The 26,596-nt window shown below is 41.5% G+C and overlaps 3 protein-coding genes across 5 annotated transcripts; 2 read left to right on the top strand and 1 right to left on the bottom strand.

The window, feature by feature from the left end:
• The first annotated feature begins 333 nt into the window (after positions 1-333).
• msmp2 (microseminoprotein, prostate associated 2) lies at positions 334-1,763 on the top strand. Its single transcript, XM_006804929.2, has 4 exons — positions 334-473; positions 569-676; positions 1,163-1,271; positions 1,455-1,763. The coding sequence occupies exons 2-4, from the start codon at positions 571-573 to the stop codon at positions 1,627-1,629; spliced, it is 390 nt and encodes a 129-aa protein (XP_006804992.1). The 5' UTR covers positions 334-473; positions 569-570; the 3' UTR covers positions 1,630-1,763.
• An 804-nt stretch (positions 1,764-2,567) lies between these two features.
• Positions 2,568-15,594, top strand: nbn (nibrin). The gene is made up of 17 exons (XM_006804930.3): positions 2,568-2,715; positions 3,491-3,612; positions 5,071-5,192; positions 5,788-5,947; positions 6,031-6,134; positions 6,215-6,332; positions 8,564-8,754; positions 8,846-8,940; positions 9,039-9,171; positions 9,257-9,465; positions 9,801-9,969; positions 10,265-10,910; positions 11,047-11,136; positions 11,874-12,014; positions 12,408-12,521; positions 12,607-12,656; positions 15,271-15,594. The coding sequence occupies exons 1-17, from the start codon at positions 2,685-2,687 to the stop codon at positions 15,302-15,304; spliced, it is 2,529 nt and encodes an 842-aa protein (XP_006804993.2). The 5' UTR covers positions 2,568-2,684; the 3' UTR covers positions 15,305-15,594.
• osgin2 (oxidative stress induced growth inhibitor family member 2) lies at positions 15,524-26,320 on the bottom strand. Of its 3 annotated transcripts, none has more exons than XM_006804932.3 (6): positions 26,100-26,320; positions 23,642-23,734; positions 21,430-21,566; positions 21,129-21,320; positions 20,949-21,040; positions 15,524-20,853 (listed from the first exon to the last, which is right to left on the bottom strand). In XM_006804932.3, exons 2-6 carry the CDS (start codon positions 23,706-23,708, stop codon positions 19,671-19,673), a joined length of 1,671 nt encoding a protein of 556 aa, XP_006804995.1. In that variant the 5' UTR covers positions 23,709-23,734; positions 26,100-26,320; the 3' UTR covers positions 15,524-19,670. The 3 variants fall into 3 exon arrangements, with proteins under 3 accessions (XP_006804995.1, XP_006804996.1, XP_087704334.1); XM_006804933.3 differs by lacking the exon at positions 26,100-26,320 and adding an exon at positions 25,895-26,003; XM_087848208.1 differs by lacking the exon at positions 26,100-26,320 and having other exon boundaries at positions 23,642-23,798.
• Between the last annotated feature and the right edge of the window lie 276 nt (positions 26,321-26,596).

The following is a 26,596-nucleotide window of genomic DNA, read 5'->3' as shown; positions in this document are numbered from 1 at the left end:
CACGATCTACAGATAGGGTCAAATGGCACCCCGTGAAACAAATGTTATCTGAAAGAGTGCACACTGTATACTCTGGGGCACTGTCTGCAAAGCAGTGCAAGGGGGAATGACAAACACTGCAACAAATGTGCTTGTTGTGTGTGCATATAATGTGTGTGTGGTGTATATGTGCGCGTAAACATCTGCTGGTAATTAATGAGTGGGAGGTTTGTGGACACATGGCAACAAAGAAAGTAGAAAGTGAGTGTGTTCTGATAAAAAAAAGGGGGGGGGTTGGGGGGAACGTGCTGCTGCAGTATAAATAGAGAGAGACCAGGAGGAGAGAGTGCATCAGTTCAGGAGGGGCACTGAGGAGGAGACGGAGGAAGAAGCAAGAAGAGGGTGGATGACAGAAGGAGGACGCACAGAGGAGACCTGAGAGACAATACAGCAGCAGAACATTTTTATACACAGTGCTGGAAACTTCAACCCGAGTGAGAGCATCAACCTGAGTACTGAGTTGATGAACCTGAGTCAGACTGATGTGTTCATGGTGTTTCTTTAACCTGTGCACTTCTTCTATTTTCAGAAATGGCAAACACAGCAAGTATGCTCCTGGCTCTACTGTCTTTCCTGAGTGCCACTGTGCCATGCTTTTCTGTGTACAGCAGTGGCGAATGCTTCTTCAACACTAAAGGTATCATATATCCTACATATGCAATTAGACACTTCTTTTTTTCTTTTTTTTTTTTGGGTGCTCATACCTAACATTTTCTGAATGTCTCCATCCACTTAGTATGTGTGCTGTCGTTACTCATCAGATGCACATTTTATAACAGGATTGGTTCAAAAGCTTCAGATGCATACTAATGTAATAAGCTACAAAGTATGAAGAGGTTGCAGTTTTCTTTACACAAACATTCAGAGCATCTATACCTGAGAGAAGGTAATTCAGTGGAGGGATAAAGCTGCATTTAAAGTGGTTTTTGTTTTGTTCTGGTGTAGTTAACTTCTAAAACTGCAACAAAAAAAAAAGTATTTAGCCCTTTTTTTTAAATATAATTTAATGCTGTGATGAACATTTTTAATATATGGACTTATTCTCGTAAATTTTGAATGTAATGGCATGGAATGAGTTTTATTTAATTTTCTACTTCTCCTTCTCATGTTTGTCATCTTTAAGGGACCTGTGAACACATGGGACAGATGTACGGGATAGGAGAAAGCTGGATCACCAGTGACTGCTACCAGTGTGTTTGCATGGAGCCTTTCGGAGTGGGATGCTGTGACCAGTGAGTTTACACACACACACACACACACACACACACACACACACACACACACACACACACACACACACACACACACACACACACACACACACACACACACACACACACACACACAACAAGCACAGACTGTATTTTGATGTGGCATTGACAACTTAAATAACTAAACACAAATCTTTCCTGCAGTGGATCTCAGCCTGTGGACTATCCAGATTGGTGCGAGGTCATCCGTAAGCCAGATTCTTGCACCAGCGTTGCAGTGATGAAAGTCAATCACAAACTGCCGTGCCTCTGGGGACAAGGCCGTCTCAGGACAGCTGCAGGGCAGCCGTGGAAATCTGACAACGATCCCTTATTTTGAATTCAGCAAATAAAACCAAAGATAACAATAGATAAAATGTGATATTTATTAAGAATAATTAAATAAATTATTGGTTTTAGTTTATCATAAATTAGTCAATTTTACACAAAAAAGCAATTACCTCCATATCTGTTTGCCGTATTATATTAATAATTATATTTGTCATTTTAATATTTTGACGTTTGTTATTGAACTGAACTTTAAATGTGTTACATGTGTCTGGTTTACCTTTTAAGATCAAATAAAATCAAATATATCGGATTTATGGCTTTTTCAAATTTGTTACTGTGTCATTATTTTATATAAATATATTTCTTTGTTATTTTTCTAACACTTAACTGTAACCATAGTGTTTATAAACTGCACAATGGCTTTTCTAGCTTTCTAACTGGTATTTAGAGCATCTGTACCTGAAACGAAAAAGTCGGCAACTGAAGAGAGGTCAGTGTTTTGAAAATATAAAGGATCGCAAATAGAATTTCGGACTTTGAGCTGTAAGTGTATACGTTTATACTACACTAAAGTACTAAGAAATAGCGTGTGTGTGTGTGTGTGTGTGTGTGTGTGTGTGTGTGTGTGTGTGTGTGTGTGTGTGTGTGTGTGTGTGTGTGTGTGTGTGTGTGTCAACCATGGTTATTTCCACACTTATTCCAGCATTTTATATTTAATTTATTTATTGATTCAAATTCCTAATTTTCTAAGGTACGGTATGGTTGTGGTGTAGAAACAGCTAATGGGAGTCATTAGATTTGTGCTTCTATGATCACTGTGGGTCAAGACGAGACACTCTCTGTATATGTGCACAGCTAATTCTTTATTTCTTTTACTCTAATTTTTTTTTTTTTTTTATCAGATAGCGTTTAAAGTTTTCGAGAGTGAAACGCAGTTTTCGAACTTTTATTTTGAAAGCGCGGCGCATAGTTATGACGACACAGTGGCGAGGGTGAAGCGGTCCGGCGAGTTAATAGTTGTTCTTAACTGTTTGCTCAAAACATTGCTTTATTTCTGAGTTGCGGCTAGTTTTGATATATGCCAAAGCAACAGAGGGCAGTACAATGTGGATACTGACGCCCCAGCAGCCTAGAGGTAACATTTCGTGTCATGACGGCGTTTTATAGAAGCTTTATTTATGACGCTGCAGGCCGGGCAAAGTTAGCACCTTGATGATGGAGTTAGCAGCTATCTGAGAAACAGTAGATTAAAGCATTTAAAGCATATTTCACACAGGAGGCCTGTCTGGTTAGCAGCCCGTTAGCCTGCATGTTTGCTGTGCTGTCATGTGTTTATACTCTGTGTTAATTTAATGTTGCTAAACAGGTTAATGTGTTATCTAAGTATCAACATATGATGCTTTGGTTCTAAATGAGCTTGTGGCAAGTTGAAATTAATGGTAGCAACTATAAACAAGACGTCAAATGATCTGAATATGTTTCCAGCAGTCAAAGTCAAAAACTCAAACCTTTTTTCTAATTAATGACCTGAATGTGTAATTAATAAGATTTGTGTATGGATTGGTTTACAGTAGGTGCACAACTTCTTACACCACAGGTAACCTGTAGGTAGAAGAAGATTGGATCGCTACTTTGTCAGTCATGTGCTCTATCACATGACCCTCAGTTATTTATACAAAAAAAAACAAACCCCAAAACAAAACCAAAATTTTTGAGTTTACCCAGAAAACAAATATCAAAGATATAAAGAATGTCTGAGTCTGGATCATTTTGCGATAACGTTTTGTTTGTTACAAGATAAAATCTCCAATTTTCTTAAAAAATTCCTGGAAGCAAAACTTTAAAAGGGGATAACTTTTAAGTTGAAGAAAAGATAAGAAAATCACTAACCTGCCGTCTGTCACTCACAGCTGAGGCCTGCTATCTCCTCTCGGGTAAAGCGTACGTGGTGGGCCGAAAGAATTGTGACATTCTTCTTCCGAGTGACCAGTCTATCAGCAGGGCTCACGCTCACCTAAGTGCTACAGAGCAGGTGAGACAAGGCAGGGAAAGAATCAGGTGGTATGAACAGAGAACAAACAGTTGTGGTGTTTATATACAGTTTATACACACTCAGTGGTAACTTTATTAGGTACACAAGTGAAATCTGTTGCAATCAAATACAGCTGTGCTGTCCTGGGCTTTAAATGTGCATTTTTTACTCCCCATGTGCTCGTATGCTGAGGGTGTTTAAATCATCGTTTGAGGTGTATGTAACAACACAAACCCTGCTACTGCTATGACAAGCTTTAATCTTTAAATCTTGCATGCTTTTATTTGATCAAGGCTAGACTAATGTAGATGCTGGTCTTAATGTTTTCCATTTCAGTTTTGCAGCTGTTTCAATGCTGCAGCTTGCATTTCAACTGGGAAGAACACACTATCAGTTATTTTTCTGATAAATTTTAAGATTTAATTACTTGTTTTTAAATCCTTAAGTGAACACCCTCCTTCACATCTTGCTTTTAGAGGCATTTAACAAAGCCCAAATCCAGGGGTTCAAACGTTTCTCAGAGTTTACCCCGTCGTGTCAGATCTGCTTTACCGGCCTGTTTTAAATCTATGCTTAGGGCCTATTCCTAAACTTTAATCCAGTTTGTGCTAAGACTTATTTATTATATGCAATGTTAAGGAAGCAAAGACATTTTAATGCCTTTTTATCTTTTTCCTGGTTTATCAGTAAAAATCCTCTTGGTATTCCTTGAAGCACCAGTGAAATATTTGCCTGCATGATGACACTTTGGTACAGAAGGTGGTGCTGCTGCGCTACTTCTACATAACTACGCCTGAATGTAGTAAATTATGCCACCACTCAGCTGTAATTGTTGTGCAGTCTAAGAAATTCTCCATTTGGTTTTTACCAAAAGCTATGCAAGCTGTGCTGAGTGATGCACTTGCAAAATAAAACACATATGATGTCATTTTAATTGCAATTTTAAAAAACTGCTACATGCTCACACATTGTTATGTTTTTCTGAGACTCACGTGGAGCTCCCACAGTATTTATCAGCTGCCAAATATGGATTGTTTGGCTTGCCAGATCTGTGTGGTTTCTTGTTGCTTGCCTTAAGAAGCTTCTGAATTTGTTTCTTTCTCTTTCTGTTTACTTGATGCCTTTTATTGATACATTCATAAACCTGCTGGACTATAAAACATATCTAAAATGATAAAAATGTCTATTAAAGCTTGACTTTCATTACAGTTTAACTTCTGTGCCATTTTATCTCCCTTGGATGTCACCATGACCTCCCAAAAATGGTTTTATTCATAATTTAAGAATGCATTAATTATTTTACATTAATATCTAATCAGAAAAGTGATGGGAGTGATGGAGTCTGGCTCATAGTCAACACGTTTGGTCAGATGATGAACGCTGATAGCAATACTGAGACTGATCTTCAGTAAAGACATTGAACATGTGATGATTGCTCTCATGTATTCTGCTTTTTAGACGCTGACTCTGAAAGACACCTCCAAGTATGGTACATTTGTCAACAACCAACAGATTACAACACCGGTGAACCTGAAATCAGGGGATTTAGTGACTTTTGGGGTTTTTCAAAGCAAATTCAGGTATGCAGAAGAGATATGGTTATATTTCTTGAATTTTTACACAATGTCTTGATGCATGCTTATCCTCCAGGTAAGTAAATCCCAAAAGGTTGATTCTGTTCTGGACGTAGCGTTTTCAGTGGGAGAAATGTTTCATGGTTATGCATATTAATGATCAAGGAACTGACCTCCCAGCCCATTATTCATTCAGTGGCGCTAGTTTCAGTCATTGTGCAATGTACTGTTTATAAGGTTGGGGAAACCTGCAGTCAGCTGAGACTGAAGAGGTCAATTGGATGAGTGATGAAACGTTTCCCTCACTGAAAGCACTTCATCCAGATGAACAGAATCAACTTTTTGAGAACTTTTACAAAAGCTAATTCTAAAAGGATTGTTTTATCTGCGCATGCATACAAAAAATAACAAGCTCAGTTTCAACTTTGGTTAGCTATACTATTATGAGAGCTGTTTTGTCATATTATTTATTATTTGTACTTGTTTGTTGCAACAAATACAAATCTTGGCGCAACAGTGACCTCGTAATTTTCTCTTGGATTAATAAAACGTTCTGATTGTGGTTGGTTGTATCTCAATCACCGTGTCCTCTTTGTGTTAGTGTGGTTCATCTGCAGCCAGTCGTGTGTTCATCGTGTTTGGACAACGATGGCCAAGCGTCGCTCTCTCAGGCTGTGCTAGCTTTGGGTGGAAAGCTGGTCAGCAGCTGGTCTCAGGACTGCACTCACCTGGTTATGTCTTCTGTTAAAGTTACCGTTAAGGTCAGGACCCGACTTTGTACCATCGTTAGCTCCTGTGACACGTTTGTTCGTTACTGTTTTGTTTTTGTTTTTTTCTTAATTAGACCATTTCTGCTCTGCTGTGCTGCTGTCCCATCGTGAAGCCAGAGTTCTTCTTAGAGCTCAGCAGAGCTGTTCAGCAGAAGTTACCGCCTCCTAAAGCCGAGAGGTACAGTACAAACCATTCCCATGGATACACGGTAACGCTGAAGCTGAGCTCAACGCCGTCTTCTCTCTGTGTTTTTTAAGCTTCATTCCTGAGATCGATGAGCCCAGCTTGAATAAAGACGATGTTAATCTTGGAGCGGTTCCACTTCGCAAACAGCTTTTCAGTGGACGGACCTTTATTTTCCTCAGCGCCAAACAGGTTAGTCACCTTTTTTTGATCTTGCTGTACAGAGTTCAGGGTTGCAAGTTATATTGTCTGTCATGACTTGTGGTGGCAGTATAACTGCCTTCTGCTTCTTTCTCACATGATTGGGTTTCATTTGCAAGGTTGACGGAAACCTCTGAATTTTTTTTATTCTACAAATTAGGGATGCACCGATACCGATACTGGTATCGGGTATCGGGCCGATACTGTAAAATGTTCGTGTACTCATACTCGTAAAAGTTAACCGATACCATGAACCGATACTAACTTATTTCATTAATCAGAGGGTGGCTTGTCATTTCTGTTGTAGTTTTTTAGATTGGTCACTAGGGGGACATCCCGCGCTAAACAGGCACAGGGTTAGGTGAGTGAGACTGGCAGCTCCAGATAAAAAAGAGAAACTGGAGGCTGCTGTAGCTAGGCTAAGCAAAATGTCAGCAGTGTGGACCGGAACAGCCAACTTTAACTCAGGTTTTGGAAAAGCGATGAAAAATGTCAAGAGAAAATCCACGGGCAGTTTAAATAACAGAGGCTCTGACTCATTTTATCGCTCTGGATGACCAGCCAATGCCGGTCATGGAAAACATAGGGTTGCACCGTCTTCTCAGCATACTCGAGCTGCGATATGAAATTCCCAACCGCCCACACATCAGGGAGATAATGGTGCCAAAACTTTCTGAAGAGGTAAAGACAAGCAGTGTGTGCGCGATGTCAGTCCTTGGTTTAACGGCGCAGTGGACTGATGATCCACGGGCAGATGAGGAGTTCATCAATGCCAAATACTTTCGTTATTTTGTTTGTTTGTTTACAATATGGACACTCTGCAATAATTTAAAAGTTTATTTTATTCTCAAACCTAATTTGTATTTATTTTATTCCAAACAGAAGTGTTTATTTATTATTGTGAAAGCTCGAGACAGTGCCAATAGTTCAGTGGTATTTTGTTAAATTACAATGTGGACACCCTGCAATAATTTAACAGAAGTGCTTATTTTTCACTTGAAATTTTTTTGTGGTCATTTTTGTTAAGATTTTATTTTTTATCGGCAGAGAATAAAATAAAACCTGTCTTCCAATTCATTGCATTTGTGTGTGTGTGTGTGTGTGTGTGTGTGTGTGTGGTAGAAGTATCGGTTTTTGTACTCTGTATCGGCAAGTACTCAGATCCAAGTATCGGTTGCATCCCTACTACAAATTCCCACCAACTAGAACTAAATGTTTTCATTTAAAATGTGTATTAACACAGTCTAATGCAAAAAGTAAACCAAATTCTTATCTAATCACAATATACACTCACCTGCCACTTTATTAGATACACTTATTCAACTACTCTTTAACAAAAACATCTAATCAGACAATAACATTGCAGCAGCTCATTGCATTTAGGCACCAGAATTTGGTGTAAATAACAAGAAAGCATGGATCCATCTATCCTAATATTTAACAAAGACATTAGCGCATACTTCAGTACTTCTTGTGTGGAATTTATGGTTAAGTCCCACTGTGATAAATCATATATGGATAAATAAATAAAAACACCTGATTGTGCAGATGAGGTGAGTTCTGGTGCATCGCAGGGCATTTTCACATTATAAAACCTCATCAGGGACATAAACTTATCTCTGCTGTCTTGTTTGGCCTTTTCTCTTATGTGAGATGAATGAGGTTAAAGACCTAATGGATTCATCTTTTTATCCTTTTTACATGTTTTTCTTTTGACGTGCACACTCTGCTAACTGTAATGTGATATTTTTGTTAACTTTATACAACCTACGTTGCATCCATGCTTTGAATAGCTAACTTTTTGGCTTCAAATTATCATTAGAATGTAAATAAATATGACACCGTCCATATTTAGATTGTCTGCTTATCTGCTTTGCTGTGCAGCAGGGATGAAATCTCTCAGGAAACTGAAGGCATGCGCGCACAATGAAAGCAGAAAACAGTGCTTTTGTTTTCTCTGTAGCTCTGGGTAACTTTCCCCAGGTAGCTGAAGTGCTGGATGCTGGAACAATTGAAATAACTATGGAAACTTCACCAGGCAAAAAGAGCTTTTGTCTGAGGAGGCAAAGGAGGTAAAGGTGAAATTCAAAGGAGCCAAAAGCAATCTCTGGGCAGATATTCACTCAAGAGTTTGGCATGAGGGGCATCCTTGTTAAACTGATGTTTCTATGTTTATCTGTAGTTTATTTGTGTAATATGCGGCTCTTCTGTGCTGTTCCCAGCTGAAGCGCCTTCATGTGGCAGTGAGTTTTGGAGGTGGCAGGAGTCAGCTGCTGGAGGAGGGCAGCCTGCCTCGTGACCTGCTGGAGTCTCCGCAGAGCTGTGTGGTCGATTTTACAACAGGTGCCTCCCAAACTCTGCTGTCTCCCTCCGCAACAGAGTGGGCAAACTCTGTGAAGAGCATCGTTGAAAGGTTCACACTTCCTTTGTTCTGCAGGGTGTTGATCATTTGTTTGTGTTCACTGAATGATTTCTGAATCTTTCTCCTTTTAACACGGGCACAGAAAAGGCCTTCGAGTCATCACAGAGTCTGAAATCGGTCTGGCTGCCATCTATGCTTCCTGTGAAAAATACTGCAATCCCTCAAGCTCAGACTCAGGTGGCTGACCAAACAAAAAAAAACACACAAGAGTTTCTATATTTGTTTGTTTTCTTATATGTTTCCTTGAATTGCTTTGTTTCTTTTTTGTGTCTTAGACTCTGTACCAAAAGTGACATCCAGAATCCCAAGCGCCTCGCTGTCACAGAGCGTAGCTGTGGATGAGACCGTGTTACCTGCAGCATCGCAGAACATCACGGCGTATGCAGCGAACACAGAGACATCACAGAGGTTCACCATGATGTCCCCGTCAAAAACGTTGCCTTAGTCATCTTCTTCATCTGAGGTGTTTCAGTTCACTTTTTTGCGTTTTTAGGATGCGGGTTTCTGAGGTCACCGGGGTGACGTCAGTAGGGGAGACGCCTGAGAGGAAGCCGCACCAGTATGCCAGTCAGCTCCGTGTATCCAGCCTCGTGGCTCAGAAAACGACCACTCAGTGTATTGTGGATGAAACAATGAGCTCGTCGTTCACCACTGCAGCAAACGCAGAATCACAGAAGAAGAAGTCTGAATCCAAGCTAGCAGGTAGCTGCATGAGTGAATCAGAAATACAGCGATTGATAGTTTTCTTACATTGTCTGAGCTTAACAGAGGACTAATCCAGCACCCGTGTTGTATTTTTACTCCTCGGCCATAAAAAATGCAGGTATAGGGTTTTGTTGTGGGTGCCGTGAATTCGATAACTCGAGAACAAGACGATATAGGATTTTGAAATGACTAAAAATCTCAGACGAGTTTAAAACATGGCGAGCTTGACCTCATGGTCAGTCATCTACCTTGTCAACAGCTATGCATGTTCCAGCCTAATACCTGTTCTGCTAATATCTTTATTTTTAAAATTGAGTGTTTTTCTGTTTCAGGTGAAGACGGTTTTGACATCAGACCACAGCCATCAGCTCCTAAGACTAACAGTGGCACCAAGACTTTCCCTCCGAAGCAGTCTCCTCAGAAACCAAAAATCTCTTCACAAGCTTCTCCGCAGAAACAGTCGACTCTGACCACTTTCTTTCAGCCAGCCAGCAAGAAAAGGTAAATCTGTGTTTAGGATTGAAAAAGAAAACCCATAGCAGGAAATCACACTGTTTAGATTTTTTTTTTGAAGACAAATGTGTGACTGTTTTCTCTCATGGGACCTCAAATTATTCAGATCTTTGCAAATTAATCTCTGTCATACTGGAATAAATAGGAAGTAGTACCACATGAAAGGAATCTTTTTCATATATATATATATATATATATATTTACTTTAATATAAATTATTTAATTGAAACCAGTTAAAGAATCTATTTCTGCCCATCTCTCTCTATTTTATCCTCTCATCCAGGCATTTGGAGGACGAGCCCTCGGCTGTCACATCAGAGCCAAAGCGACCTGCACTAGCATCATCCGTCACTGCTCGGGCACCACACACCCCGGCCATGTCTGAAGAAATCCCCCCACTTACACACAGAGGCCCTGCTACTGTGTCCCAGACTCCACTCGGGTCAGGAGCTGATTTGTTCGCAGGACGGTCAGAGGCTCGCTCAGAGGAACCACAGAGTAGAAAGAGGAAGGAGATGGAAGATGTGATACAGATGGAGGAACTGGAGTCCATTATGTCTGAAGATATGGACTGCTTTAATGAGCAACCCTCAATTAATCAAGGCCAGCAAGCAAAACCTGAGCACAGTTCAGCTAAACAGAAACAAGTTATAAATACTGCGGAGTCTTCGAGCAAGAGGCAACGGGTCCACCTAGAGAAAAATGGGATAACCAATCAAAGGACACAGGCAGGTTCGGAGAAAGAATCAAGTTTGCAGAAGAACAGCCAGCGATCTGAACAGCACGCTGTCCGTATTAAGACAGAGCCAGCTGACCCAGCTGACTACACAACGGCTAATCGTGGGTCGAGTAAACTAGAAGAAATGTCATCAGCCAGTACGAGTAAAGATGTGATTCCTTTTGAAGAAGATGATGTGTCCTTCATTGAGGTGAGGAAAGATGATTTACTGTCTGTAATTCGATCTGCAGACAACTGAAGCTGAAGCTGAAACTACATCAGTATACTCAACTATAACCCAGCTATGTTTGAGAATGATTATTTCTCAGTTTCCACCTTCTTTTTAGGACTTAGAACTACTCAATGCAGATATTCCTCAGCCTAAAGAAGAGATTAAAAGCCCTCTGAAACCAGTTGTGATCAAACAGGAAGTCCAAGTGAGTTGTTCTCTTTTCCTCCTGAAGACCAAGCTTAGTTTTCTTGCTCATTTCTAGTAGAAGAAATATTTTAAGCTTTATATATGTGACTATATTAACAGTCTGTGTATTTAATGAATCTCCTATCGGGTAGGGGTGGGGTAAAAAAAAAACAACCTGATACGATGCAGTATCGTGATATTTTGCGTGGTGATATTGTATCGATACAGGGCCACCAAATATCGATATTTTATGAAATATATTAAAACACTGAGTGAAACTACAAACAAGAGGCTTCAACCCATGTAATCAGCTCAACTGAAAAATGCCCAACAGCTGGACAATAATAATTCAGAGCTAACTCGTGGTCCAGTCACATGAGTAAAAATCAGACAGCAGATTGATATGGTGGGTTTTAGTGACAGTGATGCTGAAGTGAGATAACTTTATCTTATTGAATAAACCAGATATTGATAAAGTTGAAATTTTAGGACATAATTTGCTGTTGAAAAGAGGTGATAAATCATAAAAATATCTTATTGCAATACTCGGTATATTACAGCATTTTAGAAATCGCATTGGAGCATGCATGGCCTTTATTTGAAGCAGTCTGTCATCCAGGCGTTGGTAGTTTAGCCTGAGCTTTTCAGGGTTCATACTGCATATAGCCTGAGCACTGTGTTTCTGTTTTAGCTGCTGTTTGATATCATATAAATGTCTTAGAAAGAAGCCTGCTTGACAGAAGTGCGTTGTTGCAGGAGTCAAAGATCGATGAAGACCTTCCTAAGAAGCTGCTGTTGGTGGAGTTTAAATCTCTCACCGTGGCAGCTCCTCCCAAAGCCAAGCAAAATCAGATGCAGGGCAATGGCCACATAAAGAACTTCAAATGTTTCCGCAAGGTCAGCCGGTGATGACTCACACACACACACACACACACACACACACACACACACACACACACACACACACAGCAGAGGCTCATTTCAAATGTAAAATAAGTCATTAAATAAATTATTCAGTTAATTCAGTTTTCCATCCAACAATACGTGTCACCTCCTGGGTAAGTTAAAAAAAAACACACACTCACATTTCAAGATATGAAGTAAAAGTTTAAAAATAAAAGATTTTTAATTGTTTTAAGTATTTTTGCATAATCAGTTAATCTTCTTTATAAAATTTCCTTTATTTTTAAAGATATGTTTTTCTGAGTTTATCAGATGTTCTAATTTGACTTTAAGACCCGACAAAGACCACGTCCGTGTTTTTGTTTTTTGTTTTTGTCTGTGACACAGAGTCGTGTGCCGGGCTCGGGGGGCTTTCATCACATTATTGGAGGATCTGATCTGCTGGTTCACAACCGGGGCAAGAACTCTGATCTGGATGAATGGCTGAAAGATGCAGCTGAGGTGCTGTCGCCCCTCTTATTTGTTTATTATTTGTTCTATTCTTTGATTTATGACTTTGAATTGAATGAATTTTTGTCTGTCTCAGGAGGAGCAACAGAGCAGGAGGGACGAGACCATAGGAGATGATCTATTTAGGTGAGAAATGGGATCTAATAATCTGTAACGAGACCACATGAAGTAACCTTGTTATTCCTTTACAGTGTCCTTAAAACGCATCTATGCCTTCTGTGCCACGGTTCAGCTTTGACAATTTTATTTTGGCCACTTCTTCAGTTTGTCATACAGATTTAGTATATTGTTAGCTTTGCTTGTTTTTTGTGACCTGATGTCTGACAACAAAAGGGACAGGCCAGCTCGCCGGGGTTCTCAAACTTTGGACCTGATCTAAGGGAAACCCGTGTAAAACTCGGAACAAGTCAAACACTAACGTGCTGACTTTTTTTTTTTTTTGCCTGTCCCGTTTGGTTCTTTTGCCATCAGAATTGTTGTCGAAAGGCAAAGAAAGATGCCCAACGGATTTACTTTACCAAATGGACCATCCCAGCCTTGCCGTATTGGTCTATTTGATTCACCTTTGCTTTTATTGTTTATTTTATTTTCATTTGCTGAACAGGGGACAGATTTGACTGGGGAAAAGAAACGGGAGAAAGAGAGAGGGAAAGAAAAAGAGCGGGGAAGTGGGACAGTGATAAATGGCAAAAAGCAAAAACCAACAAAACAAACAGACAGTATCATCTTTTGCTGTGAAGTACAGCCAGACTTTTGACCGCTTCGCCTTGGGCTTTTTTAATCTGTAGCTCTGCTCTAAAAGAACGTACGTACCTGGACCCGCCTACTATCCTCGGAAAGGTAAAATGATTGGCTAGAATCCAAAGTGTATGACATCTGAGGAAAAAAAAGCACTGAAATAAAGCACCGAAATGTGCGCTGCTCTGGTTACTACCGTTTATGTCAGAACTGGTGCCGTAATGGCACCGAATACCGGTACCCATCCCTACAGCCACCAGGAGTGAGCCGATGTGTACCTGGACGCCCATCCCCGGACACAAAGAACCACTAACGCACCGATGTCGGAGGGCGTCTGCCACTGGCAGGGGGAGTGGTGGGGGGAGATAGGCCTCCATACCATGGAGGGCCTGAGATGTCCCCAGAGAGGTGGCGTCTGATACCCGACCTGACATATAGACACAGACAAACAGGCACACACAGATACGAACATCCATTCCCATCCTCGTGATCTGGTATGCAATTACTCAGCACTCACCCAACGTGGAGACAGACATAAATAGACACTGTACACACAATCACACTAACGTGTTGACTTTATCAAAAATAGGGTAAACACAAAATAGAATTTACATCATTTATATTTGAAATGAAATCAGCCTTGAAAAATTGTACCATAAGGAAAACACAAAGCACATCTAAGCAATCATTTCCTAAGAAATTATATGTAAATTATGTTTCACTGGAGCAACTGGGCATGCTCCATGTGTTGCTCATGTTCAAAAGTTCGATGCGTTGAGGAATAAAAGCCAGATTTATTTAGGAGGGACAACAGGGCCGTGCAGATGGTAGTAGTTTAAAGGGGCGGGGGGGGATGCCTCACATCCTTCACAACGTTATTTGCCTTACTCCATCTATGGTCCCTATAAATGCTTTCTAAGCTTGGTAATGCAATTCCCAACAGCTTACTAGCTCGTGCTGCTGTCTTGCCTCAGAAGCATTTTCAAACCAACAAATGATACAGCAAGTAAACACAATTTCAGTAAAGGCACAAGAAAACGTGATGCATTTTAAAATCTGCTTAGAAAGATAAAAGTTTTCTTGAAAACTATGTTCTTTGTTGCGTCTTACTATCCATGAAGAGTCCTGTTTCAGTCTATAGTCGAGCACAACTCAACTCCAGGGAGCTACTCATGTGCATGTTTGTGACCAAACTGGTGGTCCAAATGATGCCAGGAGGATGCCTGGATGTTGCTTTTTAGAGGTTTTCTTGTTGCCTCTCCTGTGCACCTCTTGTTAGTTTAATGTGCACCAAAGCAGGTGAAATGGATTCACACTGGATAATACTTCCTAACAGTTCCTACAAAAAGCTCCAAATCCTTTCCTAGTAATTGTTGACCCCGTTGTCATTCAAGTGAAACCTTCACATCTCTGTCTCTCATAGAAGAGCTGTTTGCTCTCATCCATGACAGCCTGGGAGGTAAAAATACTCCAAAGGTTCTACGAAGCCTCAGCTGCTACATTCAGGAGCACAAGACATAATTAGCCGAGAATTATGGATACGGGGCTTCAGCAGCTCCAGCTTAACCAGTCAGAACCTAGAGATTGTTTCGTCACCACCGTTGCCTGGGTAACGGGTGATGTGAGCCGGCGCTGGCGTGTTTTCTTTGACTAAGCAGAAAAGAGACCGTCTGAGATTGATTTTGTGTGTGTGTGTGTGTCAAGGCTGAGTTGTTTGATCACTGAGTCATGCTCAGTCAGTCATGCGTAGTCAGGGAACAGACTCTGCTGCTAAGAAAACAGTCCAGTACTTTTTTTTTCAACGTCTAAACCAAGTTTCCAGACGTGGTTTATTGGGAGCTTGTTTGCTTTGAGCTGTTCAAACATTGTCCCCGTTTTACAGGGCTAATTTGGGCTGTTTTTTATTGTTTGTTCAAAATGCCTCTTAGGACATTGAGGAGTGATGCATGAGGAATGTTAAAAGCCCGTACTGAGATTGTCCTTTTTGTGTGTGTGTCTTTAGGTACAACCCCACCAAACTAAGCAAGAGAAGATGAAATGCCTTCGTTTCAACATCCTCCAGAGGGGATTCATTTCAGAGGTACAGGAAGTATCAGCCCTGTGTGGAAGGACTCTAACTTCATGTATCTCTTTATGTTTGTATTTCATTTGTAAGTCATTGTTTTGGTTGCTGTTCCTGTTCTGTTTTTTGTTTTGTTTTTTAGCTCGTCTAATTAAGCCACTGACAGAAGTAATGTAACCAAAAAAATAGTCGCATGTTCAGAGGTTTTTGTTCCCAGTTTTTATTTGTCAATAATAAAAAACATGGCATACAAAACATTAAAAATGCTTCAGTTGAGCTTCAAAACTCTACATGCTGAAAGCAGCTTTTCCTTCACTTTGAAGTTTAAGACCCAATGTGTTCCCTGGTTTTAGCAGAACTACAGTAGAAACTCCAGAGGGATTCAAGTGTTACCGTTTCTTAAGCGATCTCTAGAGAGCCGACCTCGCAGGCACTTTACCAGATCTGAGACTGTTCAGATAAAGAGTCCTCGTGCCAAGTATTTGTTGGCCTTTCTGTGCAGATAACTAAATCCTACCTGCCCCCACATAATCACAGATAGTGTGGCTTATAAGTTAAGGGTTAATTTGGCATTCAGCATAAATTGTGCAATAACAGAACTTGTTTTTGTTTTTTTTGTAGTGGGCTACAGTGTGGCAAAAGTAGTCAGGAGACTGCCTTCAAACACAATTTGAAATAACAATAAGGTTACATAGCTTAAGTTTTTGATTCCTAAGTTACCTTTCAAAATCTATACAAGTCTGAACAGAAAATATAAATAATCTTGTTGCTTTAGAAGCTATGATCAGGTGTGTCTTACCTTGATGTAACAGCCTCATATTTTTCTCTTTAAGCAAAGACAGTAATCTCCATTTTTGAATCATTCAGCCCCCTGTGTCGTCCTTAAATTCACTCTTCTCGCATCTGTCCTCGTAGCACTTTACTGTCTGTTAGCTCAGCAGCTGCTGCTAGGCAAAAGTTCATGCCTGCATGCATATATTTAATATTTATATCAAAACAGTAGTCCAAGTACATGAAAATAGTTCAAGGGTATAACTCAGGTGGAACACAAGTATCAACATTTTCACTAGTTAACTGTTATTTGAGTGTCAAAACAGTACCGCTTTAATCTATTCTGTTAGTGGAAAAAGTAATATGACTACGTTACATCTTATTTAGTAAAGCATTGCCCCCGACACTGACTTATTTTGTACTGAAGGGGGGCAAAAAACAAAAAAGATCAAAACATCACATCACAGTAAAGAAAGCATGAGCTGTGCGTGAGCGGCAAAAAAAAATATTCATGCACATTATTCAGACAGGGATTCAATTAAAAACAGGAATTAAAAATTGATTGCTACGGTCACTTTTTAATAACCTTTCTCTTATTTGGCACTTAACAAAACAGTCATGGCTGTTTACTGTGATAGTGTAATGAAATGGGCAGACATGAGGTGCAATCAAAAAGTTCTAGGACCGTGCTTGTAAAAATCAAAATGCTTGCTTGACTTAAATTTGGTATATATCCCCCTTCAAGGTTAACTTCCTGTGCACCGCTGGGCTGCTGTCAGTTTGACGTTATTTTTAGGTCGCTTTGTAGCGGTGTCAATTTTGTTAATAAATAATTTTTAGTAGTTTTTGTGAATAATCTTCTTCTTTCTGACAAAAACTTTTGGTTTGGGTTTGCATGCTTCGGGTCTCACGCCTCACCTGGTGCTCTACTTCTGAGCTTGGAAACTATGGACTCTACAGTGACATCTGCAGGATTGTACTCAGACATGAGTAAAGTTGGTTTAAACAGAGATTTTGAAGCTTCGTAAAATCACAGACTTTGGACTCTCAAGAAAATATTTAAAAACAGCGCCCTGGAGATGTGCAAGAAGAGGATCTTGAAGGAGAGATCTTTATTTTGTTGTTGTTGCTTATGAGCCCACCCCAACTGGTCACGGCAGATGGCCCCGCCCCTCCCTGAGCCTGGTTCTGCCGGAGGTTTCTTCCTGTTAAAAGGGAGTTTTTCCTTCCCACTGTCGCCAAAGTGCTTGCTCATAGGGGGTCATATGATTCTTGGGTTTTTCTCTATTGTAGGGTCTACCTTACAATATAAAGCCTTGAGGTGACTTTTGTTGTAATTTGGCGCTGTATAAATAAAAATTTAAATTGAAATATGTGCAACTGTTTGATTGTACCATGTAGACGTATAAAAGTAGAGCTTTACAAAACAGTATAGCTCTACATGTCAATACAATTTAGGAAAACGGCAGTGAATATTTGACCTGTTAGGTGGATCATGTTTCACGCCATTAGTAAAAACCTATTAAATTAATATAATGATAGCTCAGTATTAAATCCTGATATGAGATTATGTAGTGGGCTTTTTAGCCCTTTAAAATACCATTATCAAATTACATAAATGCAAATGGATTAAATTTGGTATAACTGTAAAAGTGTGTATTCTGCAGTTTTAAAGCTCTTTAGCTCCATATGGGTTTAGATTAGGATAAGATGGTGTTTATTCTACCCAGATTTATTTTTTAAAAGTGCAGTAAGTATTGTAATTCTGGTATTTGAAGAAATGCATTATCAAGGCGAGACTCATTACTCTTTTAGTGAGATTTGAATTAATAATATATAATTGCCATTTATTTTCAAGGGTAAAGTTAAGACTCATACTGGTGTTTCTTATTTTTTTCCTATTCAGTAAATTTTTTCTTAAATAATTCTCTGAGTAAAGATAGGAAGCGTGCATCTAAACAAAAATAAAAACGTTAGTTTTTGGCTGAGGTGTTTCACACACTGACTTTGACAATACTTAAAAAGGAGAAAAATGTGAAACACCAGAATGAGCTTTTAATAAACCTAAGTTTTTCCATGATATTTGAGTCCAAACAGTAAAATTAGCAGTGGGTGTGCAAGAATACATTCAGATCTACTTTAGATTTGCATAGAAAACCTTGGAGTAGCAGTATAACTGAAGCAACAGGTCAAATTTATCAGCTCCAACTACCTGCAATAGCAGCTAAAAGCAGAAACTCCCGTAGCAGGCTCAACAATCAGGAACATTAGGATTTCTGAAGCCTCAGTCACACTAGATTAAAAATATGATGGCAACCTCATTACAACAAGGAAAAATCTGTGGTCACCGGTGATTGGGTTTAATTATTTTTCTGTCAGCAACCAAGTGGAGACCCAGAGGCTGAGTGTTGAACATACTAAACTTCTAGCAAGGTGGCTGCGCAGGTTGCCATGTGGTGTTTTAAGTTCTGAATTCACTAAATTACATCGACAGGTATAAATAAATAATAAATACTCTGACAGGGTTCAGAGTAAATAGGTGGTTCCTGGATTATTTTTCATTGGAAAAAAAACCCCAAAACATTCCCCTCAGTTTTTTTCCCCCATATTTCACACCCTGCATTGGATAATTTGGAGAGCCCTGATATGATGCCAACACCTCCAAAGCCCCAACAGATTCTCGTTCTGGATGGCACCACCATCCAGAATGAGAATAAATATTTTTGTGGCAACAGATTTGAGTCTTTCACCAATTTTTCACAGTTTATCTCTGTATTATCACAAACAAATTGCGCATGATTTCCTTCTTGACCCAAACTGATCCCAGATTGGCTCGGTCACTCACAAAGTTGCTTTGAACACACCAGCTGATTGCGAGTAGTTGCAGACCTGGTCCCCATTTTCAAAGCAACCATCTCAAAGGCAACACAATTGCAAGTTCATTGCAGATAGTTGCAATACATTTCTATTTTCCCTAGTGTGACTGTAGCCATGAAACTGTTGGGTTACAGCGTGTCATAGAACAAACACTACTTGTGGCTGAATTCCAGTTTGTAGGTTTTATAAGTCGGACCACAAAACCATCACTTACATCAGTAAGTTGGATGGGAATTAACAAGTGTCCTTATTTTTTTAGTTTTCCCTATAGGCTAAGCTAAAAAAGATTTAAAGCATGATACAACATCGAGTTAAGCATTGTTAGTAGATGAATTGAAGACACATGGTGAATGAATAAATAACCCTGATGAGTGTAAGGTCCTGTTCAGTTATGAGGTTACAGACTGACTAGAAAACGTTGGCACACAGTAGCTTGGACATATGGGGACTTCACATGAAGTCAGACAAGACTCTTGAAAGTTGTCTTTTGTTTCGTTAGAAACAAATTAAAGTACAACCATTGTCTTTTTTGGTCTTAAAAAGTTGTAAAAATGCTTTAGCTTTGATGAGAAAACACTGCATTAATGAAGAAAATATATTAAAAGTTTCTCCTCACCTTTTATATCATGGTAAAAGGGTTTGAAATGTGTGCCCTAAGATCAACGTGTCAAACTCTTTTCCTCATCGTGTTTTCACATTATGTTGTTTCCTCCGTTGCTGATGAGCTTCCCTTTCTTCTTGAGTCTCTTCAGCAGACAGGAGGCAATGCCTAACGCGCCACCCTTCAAAAAGCGAACAAAGTTGTCTCCCACCAGTGGGCCCATGGCAAACAGACCTGGCTCCTTGGTGCACTCGAAAGTGTAGGGGTCGATATCTATTGGATTTTGCTTGCAGGAGATGGGTCTTGTTGGATCCTGACCCAGGTACTGGCCTTGCCCCTTCAAGAAAAATAAGTCTGGGTTGGTCCCAATCAGAACCAGGACCATGGAGATCTTGAATGCCTTGAGGGAGTTGTTTCCCTGCAGCAAACACTTCATGTCAGACTGGAAGGACACCACACAGTGTTCGGGGAAACTGGTGTAGTCAGGAAACAGGTTAATACTAGCGTTACCAGCCACATTACCCGCAGCAAGCTGAGGCTTTGGGCACATCTTGGCACATACTGAAGAGGCAATACTAACTGCCTGGGGTCTGTTAGAAACAGAAGAGGGAGCCACGTTTGTGTAAGCCTGAGAGCACATCATGTTGTAGACTTTGTGGTACTCTGGGTACAGTGTCTTGGGAAGCTGCTTAAAGATTAGGTCTGAATCGTCAATTCTCTTGCGAAAAACATGCAACACTCGAATGTTGCTGTTGCAAGCACACAGAACTGCATCGGCAGCGCTTAAACCAGCACCCACGATTAGAACGGGATCGGAGTTCTTATCCAGTTTCCTCTGGCTAACTGCCAAGCCTAGGTCTGAGATACTGTGGAACACAAAAGGCAGATCCTCCCCCTCTACTCCCAGTCGAACTGGTGAGTCGGAAGCACCGGTGGCCAGGACTACATTTTCAGCAAACAGGCAGAAAGGGACGTGAGTGTCGTTCTGCACCTGCTGGTATCCCCTTACTTCCCAGAGAGCCCCCCCTCCTCCACTCATTACGCACACTTTTCCATTTCCCTCAAAGCTCTCATTCACTCCATCTCCCACCCCTCCATCTCCTTGATGAGTGTGACCGTTTTCAAGACCTTTTCCATCATGCCCCCGGTAGAGTTTCTGGATGGAGGTCACGTAGGTGTTGTCAACAAAGTTCTTTTGAAGACCCTTTAGCTTTACATAGTTACAGTAATAGGATGAGATCTCCTCTGGTGTGGCTCTGTCACTGGTTACATCCCTAGAGCAACAACAGAAACAAAGAGGAGCAATAGTACAGAACCGAACTAAAGCTTGAGCCATATCGTTGCTGTAAACCTTCTCCTCTGTCATTACCTGCGTTTCCCATTGGTCAAGTCTTTGTAGTTGACCCCGGGGAGCTCCATCCAGATGCCAAGACTAATAGTCAGCATGGAGCCTTCCATTGCCTGAAGTGATGAGAGAGGGAACGCCATAGATTAGACAGGTGAAAACAAAATGGCTGACTTTAAATCAAGATCAAAGTTTGTTACTTACATGCCAAGCACCCCCAGGTGTTCCCCTGCCCAGAACCAGATGTGGGATGTGTTGCTGCTTGTCCCTCCTCCACTGAAGGACAGAAGGGAATTTGTAGCCAAAGTCAGCATTAGGATGCAGGAGTGTGTCGAAAAGCACAGCCACCGGATTACTTGACCTCCCTTCAAGACCTTCACTCAGATATTCCAGATCCTGTAAAAAAAATAAATAAATAAATGAGGAAAGTCATGCCTATGAGGTACCAGACTGACTTTGGCCATTTTAAAATAAGCAAGGATTGGTAGTTGCTTTGTTTTTTTACCTGTTCGGTAATGGGTAGATGCTTGGTGTCCTGTAGTTTCCTGTATAATATTGGGTTTGGGTGGACAGTTGCTGGGTCTAAGTACGGCTTGTATCCACTCAGCAGGTAGGACAAACAAATACCCGATGGCCCGTTGCCTAAACATAAATCCACATTTGGGAAATTACAGGATAGCATTGCAAAGAGGCACAAGGTGATATATAATACATGTTAGGTTGAAATTTGTGCTTTTTTAAGCAGTTTTCAAACCTGCAATGAACATCTAGACGTTTATGGAAGAAGGTGCACATGACACAGAAATAGATGAACTGGCCACAAAACCTTTCTTATTGTTCCTACTCAGTGGTTCAAAGTACATGTGAAGAGGTTAAAGCTCCAGCAATACTTATCATACAAAAAACAACTATATTGCTTGAGTTTTTATCTTGTTGCATTTACAAAAAAGGAATGATCCTCACACAGGACCTCCCTATTCTCTTTTCTGTCTTCTGTGAAGAGCATCTTGTCCTGATTTTCCCAACTATTGATTTGTGCTTTAAAATGTGTGCAGGATTGAAGGATGTATTAGTTACAGTGGGGCAAAAAAGTATTTAGTCAGCCACCGATTGTGCAAGTTCCCCCACTTAAAATGATGACAGAGGTCAGTAATTTGCACCAGAGGTACACTTCAACTGTGAGAGACAGAATGTGAAAAAAAAATCCATGAATTCACATGGTAGGATTTGTAAAGAATTTATTCGTAAATCAGGGCGGAAAATAAGTATTTGGTCACCTCAAACAAGGAAAATCCCTGGCTCTCACAGACCTGTAACGTCTTCTGTGAGAAGCTTTTCTGTCCCCCACTCGTTACCTGTATGAATGGCACCTGTTTGACCTCATCATCTGTATAAAAGACACCTGTCCACAGCCTCAACCAGTCAGACTCCAAACTCCACCATGGCCAAGACCAAAGAGCTTTCGAAGGACACCAGGAAAAGAATTGTAGACCTGCACCAGACTGGGAAGAGTGAATCTACAATAGGCAAGCAGCTTGGTGTGAAAAAATCAACTGTGGGAGCAATCATCAGAAAATGGAAGACATACAAGACCACTGATAATCTCCCTCGATCTGGGGCTCCACGCAAGATCTCATCCCGTGGGGTCAAAATGATCATGAGAACGGTGAGCAAAGATCCCAGAACCACACGGGGGGACCTGGTGAATGACCTGCAGAGAGCTGGGACCAAAGTAACAAAGGTCACCATCAGTAACACACTACAACGGCAGGGAATCAAATCCCGCAGTGCCAGACGTGTTCCGCTGCTGAAGCCAGTGCATGTCGAGGCCCGTCTGAAGTTTGCCAGAGAGCACATGGATGATACAGGAGAGGATTGGGAGAATGTCATGTGGTCAGATGAAACCAAAGTAGAACTTTTTGGTATAAACTCAACTCGTCGTGTTTGGAGGAAGAAGAATACTGAGTTGCATCCCAAGAACACCATACCTACTGTGAAGCATGGGGGTGGAAACATCATGCTATGGGGCTGTTTTTCTGCCAAGGGGACAGGACGACTGATCCGTGTTAAGGACAGAATGAATGGGGCCAAGTATCGTGAGATTTTGAGCCAAAACCTCCTTCCATCAGTGAGAACTTTGAAGATGAAACGAGGCTGGGTCTTCCAACATGACAATGATCCAAAACACACCGCCCGGGCAACAAAGGAGTGGCTCCGTAAGAAGCATTTGAAAGTCCTGGAGTGGCCTAGCCAGTCTCCAGACCTCAACCCCATAGAAAATCTGTGGCGGGAGTTGAAAGTCCGTGTTGCTCGGCGACAGCCCCAAAACATCACTGCTCTTGAGAAGATCTGCATGGAGGAATGGGCCAAAATACCAGCTAATGTGTGTGCAAACCTGGTAAAGACCTATAGTAAACGTTTGACCTCTGTTATTGCCAACAAAGTTTATGTTACAAAGTATTGAGTTGTATTTTTGTTATTGACCAAATACTTATTTTCCACCCTGATTTACGAATAAATTCTTTACAAATCCTACCATGTGAATTCATGGATTTTTTTTTCACATTCTGTCTCTCACAGTTGAAGTGTACCTCTGGTGCAAATTACTGACCTCTGTCATCATTTTAAGTGGGGGAACTTGCACAATCGGTGGCTGACTAAATACTTTTTTGCCCCACTGTATGTTAAACCAGTGAAAGGTCAGGCAAAAGGTTTACCTATGATGACCACAGGGACGGTGGGTGGGTGCTCTTGTGGCAGAGTGGTCTCTTCCAGGAGAGGCATGGCTGCAGCCTGGGCCAGAGCCGGCACTGAGGAGGACAGGAATAACAGAAATGTGAAGAAAGTTCTAGAAATTCCTGTAGCTGCGTCCATTCAGTAGTCAACTAAAAGCAGAGCCTCATTTGTTCTTTGTCCCACTGTTTCCATGTTTCTGGGTCAAATTATTTGAACAGGTTCAAACCAGCTTACTGTCTTTTTGTCTGTCAGAGTTGTTGTTGTCTTATGTTAGCTTAGATCCTGTCTCCGTCGACCATCATCAGCTGACTCAGAAACACACACTGGGGGGGGGGGCTTTATTCATCCTGTTATTGTGTTTTCACGCACAGCTATGGCCCTCCCTGTCTGTCTGGGGCTTCACACACGTGGAAACACCCCGCCACAACACAGCATGCCCCCAGTTTTTCTCATTGCCGTCCCGCCGTGTCCACAAACCCCAAGTCCTACCGCACATGGCCCGGGGCAGAGCTAGCCTCTGTTAACCCCGGTACTGCTTTCCAGACAAAAGGGACTTCTAATCAGATTTATGTAGGCCTGGGTCTGTTGTGAAATGTAGCCGTTGAGCATGTGTACTGTGTGTTTGTGTGTTACGCGACAGTGCCATTGTGTGCCCGCCGGGCAGCAAATCCCCCCTGATCACTCCTCCGAGTGGGCCCTAATCCCACTGGGCCTGTTTATGTCTTTACCGCCCCTTTCAATGGCAGCAGGATGAGAATGTGGTCCTGGCATGCTGACAGATCAAATCATCAGAACACCCGCTCCTCTCATAGCCCCCCCACCTCCACCCCAATATACACACTCACGCTCACTCCCGCCAAAACATTACCCAATGGCTACAGCAAACCAGTGCCCACTTGCCCCACTTTCATACCAACCAAAACAGTGCCCACACCGCCTTTGTACATCCCAAAAGTCTGGCACGTCCCTTAAAACTCCCCGTCGCCCATACAATCTGACTCACTTCCAGTCTCCCCCTCTCTCCCTCCCCCCTGTCTGACCTGTGTCTGTAGACCAACCAGTTGTCTTTGGTTGTCGGCTTATTTACCCTCTTCAATAAAAGCAACGAGATTCCACACATTGCATACCGTATCCATGCCCCCAGTTGGCAGACTGATACTGTTCAGGCCCCTGGTTGATCTGACAAAAAAAAAAACACCCGTGTGTGCAGTTGTTTTCTTTTGTTTGAAATTTCACCCATAAACCAGTGCTTATGTTATCCCACAGTGGATTTATGTTTGATTTCATCTACAGATAACAAATAAAACTGGACAAAAAAATGTAAAAAGCCCCTTCCAAGGGCTCACAGAGCACCTGTGCTCTGTAATTTCTACATGATGCCACAGCAGCTCATGATGCATCATGAGCAAATCATGAAGCTAGATCTGTGGGCTGCATTTACTGTATCTTTGTGATAAGGTATATTGTCATTCAGTGCGCAAAAACAAACAAACAAAAAACCCAGTTCGGATAATCCAAAAACGCCGTTTTAAGTTCAGTGAAACCTCGACAGCACAAGTCATAGTTTAAATGTGACGATAATAATAATACACCCCAGGTGTTAGTGCGTTTCATCCTTTTGGGGTTTGTTTTACTCTCTTCCAGCCCGTGTACGCGCCTACGTGTGCGCGTTTGCCAGCGTGTAGGACGCACCATACTTTTCTAGAACATGGTGCACGATGTACTGTTAGCTACCTACCACAAACAACTGAAACTTTGAGTTAAGCCTTTACAGCTTCACAGGAATGAACCTATCTGAAGTTAAAGGAAAAGCATGCTAAGAAATATTGGTGTGTATAAACCCTTATGTGTACACTCCGTCTCACAGCAGGTTTAACTACACCCTCCTCTTTGCAACTGGAGATCATTTTGCACGGACCAGTCTGCATCTCACTTAAGAAAATTAGATTAAATTCAAAACAGGGCCGGGCTGGTTATACACGGTATCCGGGAATGATGCTGCAGCACGCGCTAAAGGATGGAAAGAATGATGCAGCAGTCTGGTACCCGATCCCAAACACCATCCTCATGGACCAGCAGCGTTATATCTTCCACTACACCGCTGACTCCAGGAAGCCTGCGTCCACTGAATCTCAACGAGCACATGCTACAGCCGCTATTACACCATCATTGCATAATTTAGGTCAAACACACACATGCGGCCATCCGCATCACTCAGTAACAGGATCTCTTACCGAGCTGTGATGTGTGTCAGTATCTCCCGGTCTCGTCCAGTTATCACGACCCACGGCAGCGTTTCAAATCGTATAAATAGCCAGACACCGGTGGGAGGACCTACCCAGCTGTCTGGGGTCTTGTGAGAAATAATAAGCCAACCTCTCTTTCGTCATCACACACACACACAGACACACGAACAGGCACGCACACACACAGCCTTACCTCCGCGAGGTTAAATCCGAGCAGACCTGGTGTATGCAGATCTGATCGATGTGCAAATGTCCACTGAGGGGGGAGATCTTCTGTGTGCCTTGGTGGCAGAGTGTGAAAGAGAGAAACTGCGTCTCCGTTTTCGTCGTCACATGCGCATCTCTGCACCGCCGGGCGCGAGCGCGCTCACGGGGGAAGATCAGAGCATCTCTCTCAGCATCCTCGCAGCTCCGCCGACACTGCTGCCCGCTAGGTGGGCTTACCTGAGAGAACAGTTTTATTTATAAGACGTGCACTGCTCAAATGTAGGACAGACACAGTGAGCCCTGCTACAGCTGCATATTATGGTCTGTCTTTATTATTTAAGGACTTAAATATCAAATCTGGCGTTTTCAATTTGAATTTTTTTTTTATTGAGAATGGGACGATTTTGGTTAGAAACTTGCATTTTCTTGAAGTTATAAAGGTAATATTCAGTGCTGTAGCTCATAGTTGCCAGATTTCTGGAC

This window comes from Neolamprologus brichardi, chromosome 11 (genome assembly GCF_056152115.1).
Source record: "Neolamprologus brichardi isolate AB-2024 chromosome 11, ASM5615211v1, whole genome shotgun sequence".
Classification (NCBI taxonomy): domain Eukaryota; kingdom Metazoa; phylum Chordata; class Actinopteri; order Cichliformes; family Cichlidae; genus Neolamprologus; species Neolamprologus brichardi.
This window is presented reverse-complemented; position numbering and strand designations above follow the sequence as displayed.

Bases quoted from the DNA above. Each gene is read 5' to 3' on its own strand.
- msmp2 (XM_006804929.2), top strand. From the start codon at position 571: ATGGCAAACACAGCAAGTATGCTCCTGGCTCTACTGTCTTTCCTGAGT. The intron at 677-1,162 runs GTATCATATATC...GTCATCTTTAAG, and splicing joins ATGCTTCTTCAACACTAAAG to GGACCTGTGAACACATGGGA. The intron at 1,272-1,454 runs GTGAGTTTACAC...TCTTTCCTGCAG, and splicing joins GGAGTGGGATGCTGTGACCA to TGGATCTCAGCCTGTGGACT.
- nbn (XM_006804930.3), top strand. From the start codon at position 2,685: ATGTGGATACTGACGCCCCAGCAGCCTAGAG. The intron at 2,716-3,490 runs GTAACATTTCGT...TGTCACTCACAG, and splicing joins GACGCCCCAGCAGCCTAGAG to CTGAGGCCTGCTATCTCCTC. The intron at 6,135-6,214 runs GTACAGTACAAA...GTGTTTTTTAAG, and splicing joins CCGCCTCCTAAAGCCGAGAG to CTTCATTCCTGAGATCGATG.
- osgin2 (XM_087848208.1), bottom strand. From the start codon at position 23,798: ATGGACGCAGCTACAGGAATTTCTAGAACTTTCTTCACATTTCTGTTA. The intron at 21,567-23,641 runs GTAAACCTTTTG...ATTTATGTTTAG, and splicing joins CGTCCCTGTGGTCATCATAG to GCAACGGGCCATCGGGTATT. The intron at 20,854-20,948 runs GTAATGACAGAG...TTGTTGCTCTAG, and splicing joins TTGACCAATGGGAAACGCAG to GGATGTAACCAGTGACAGAG.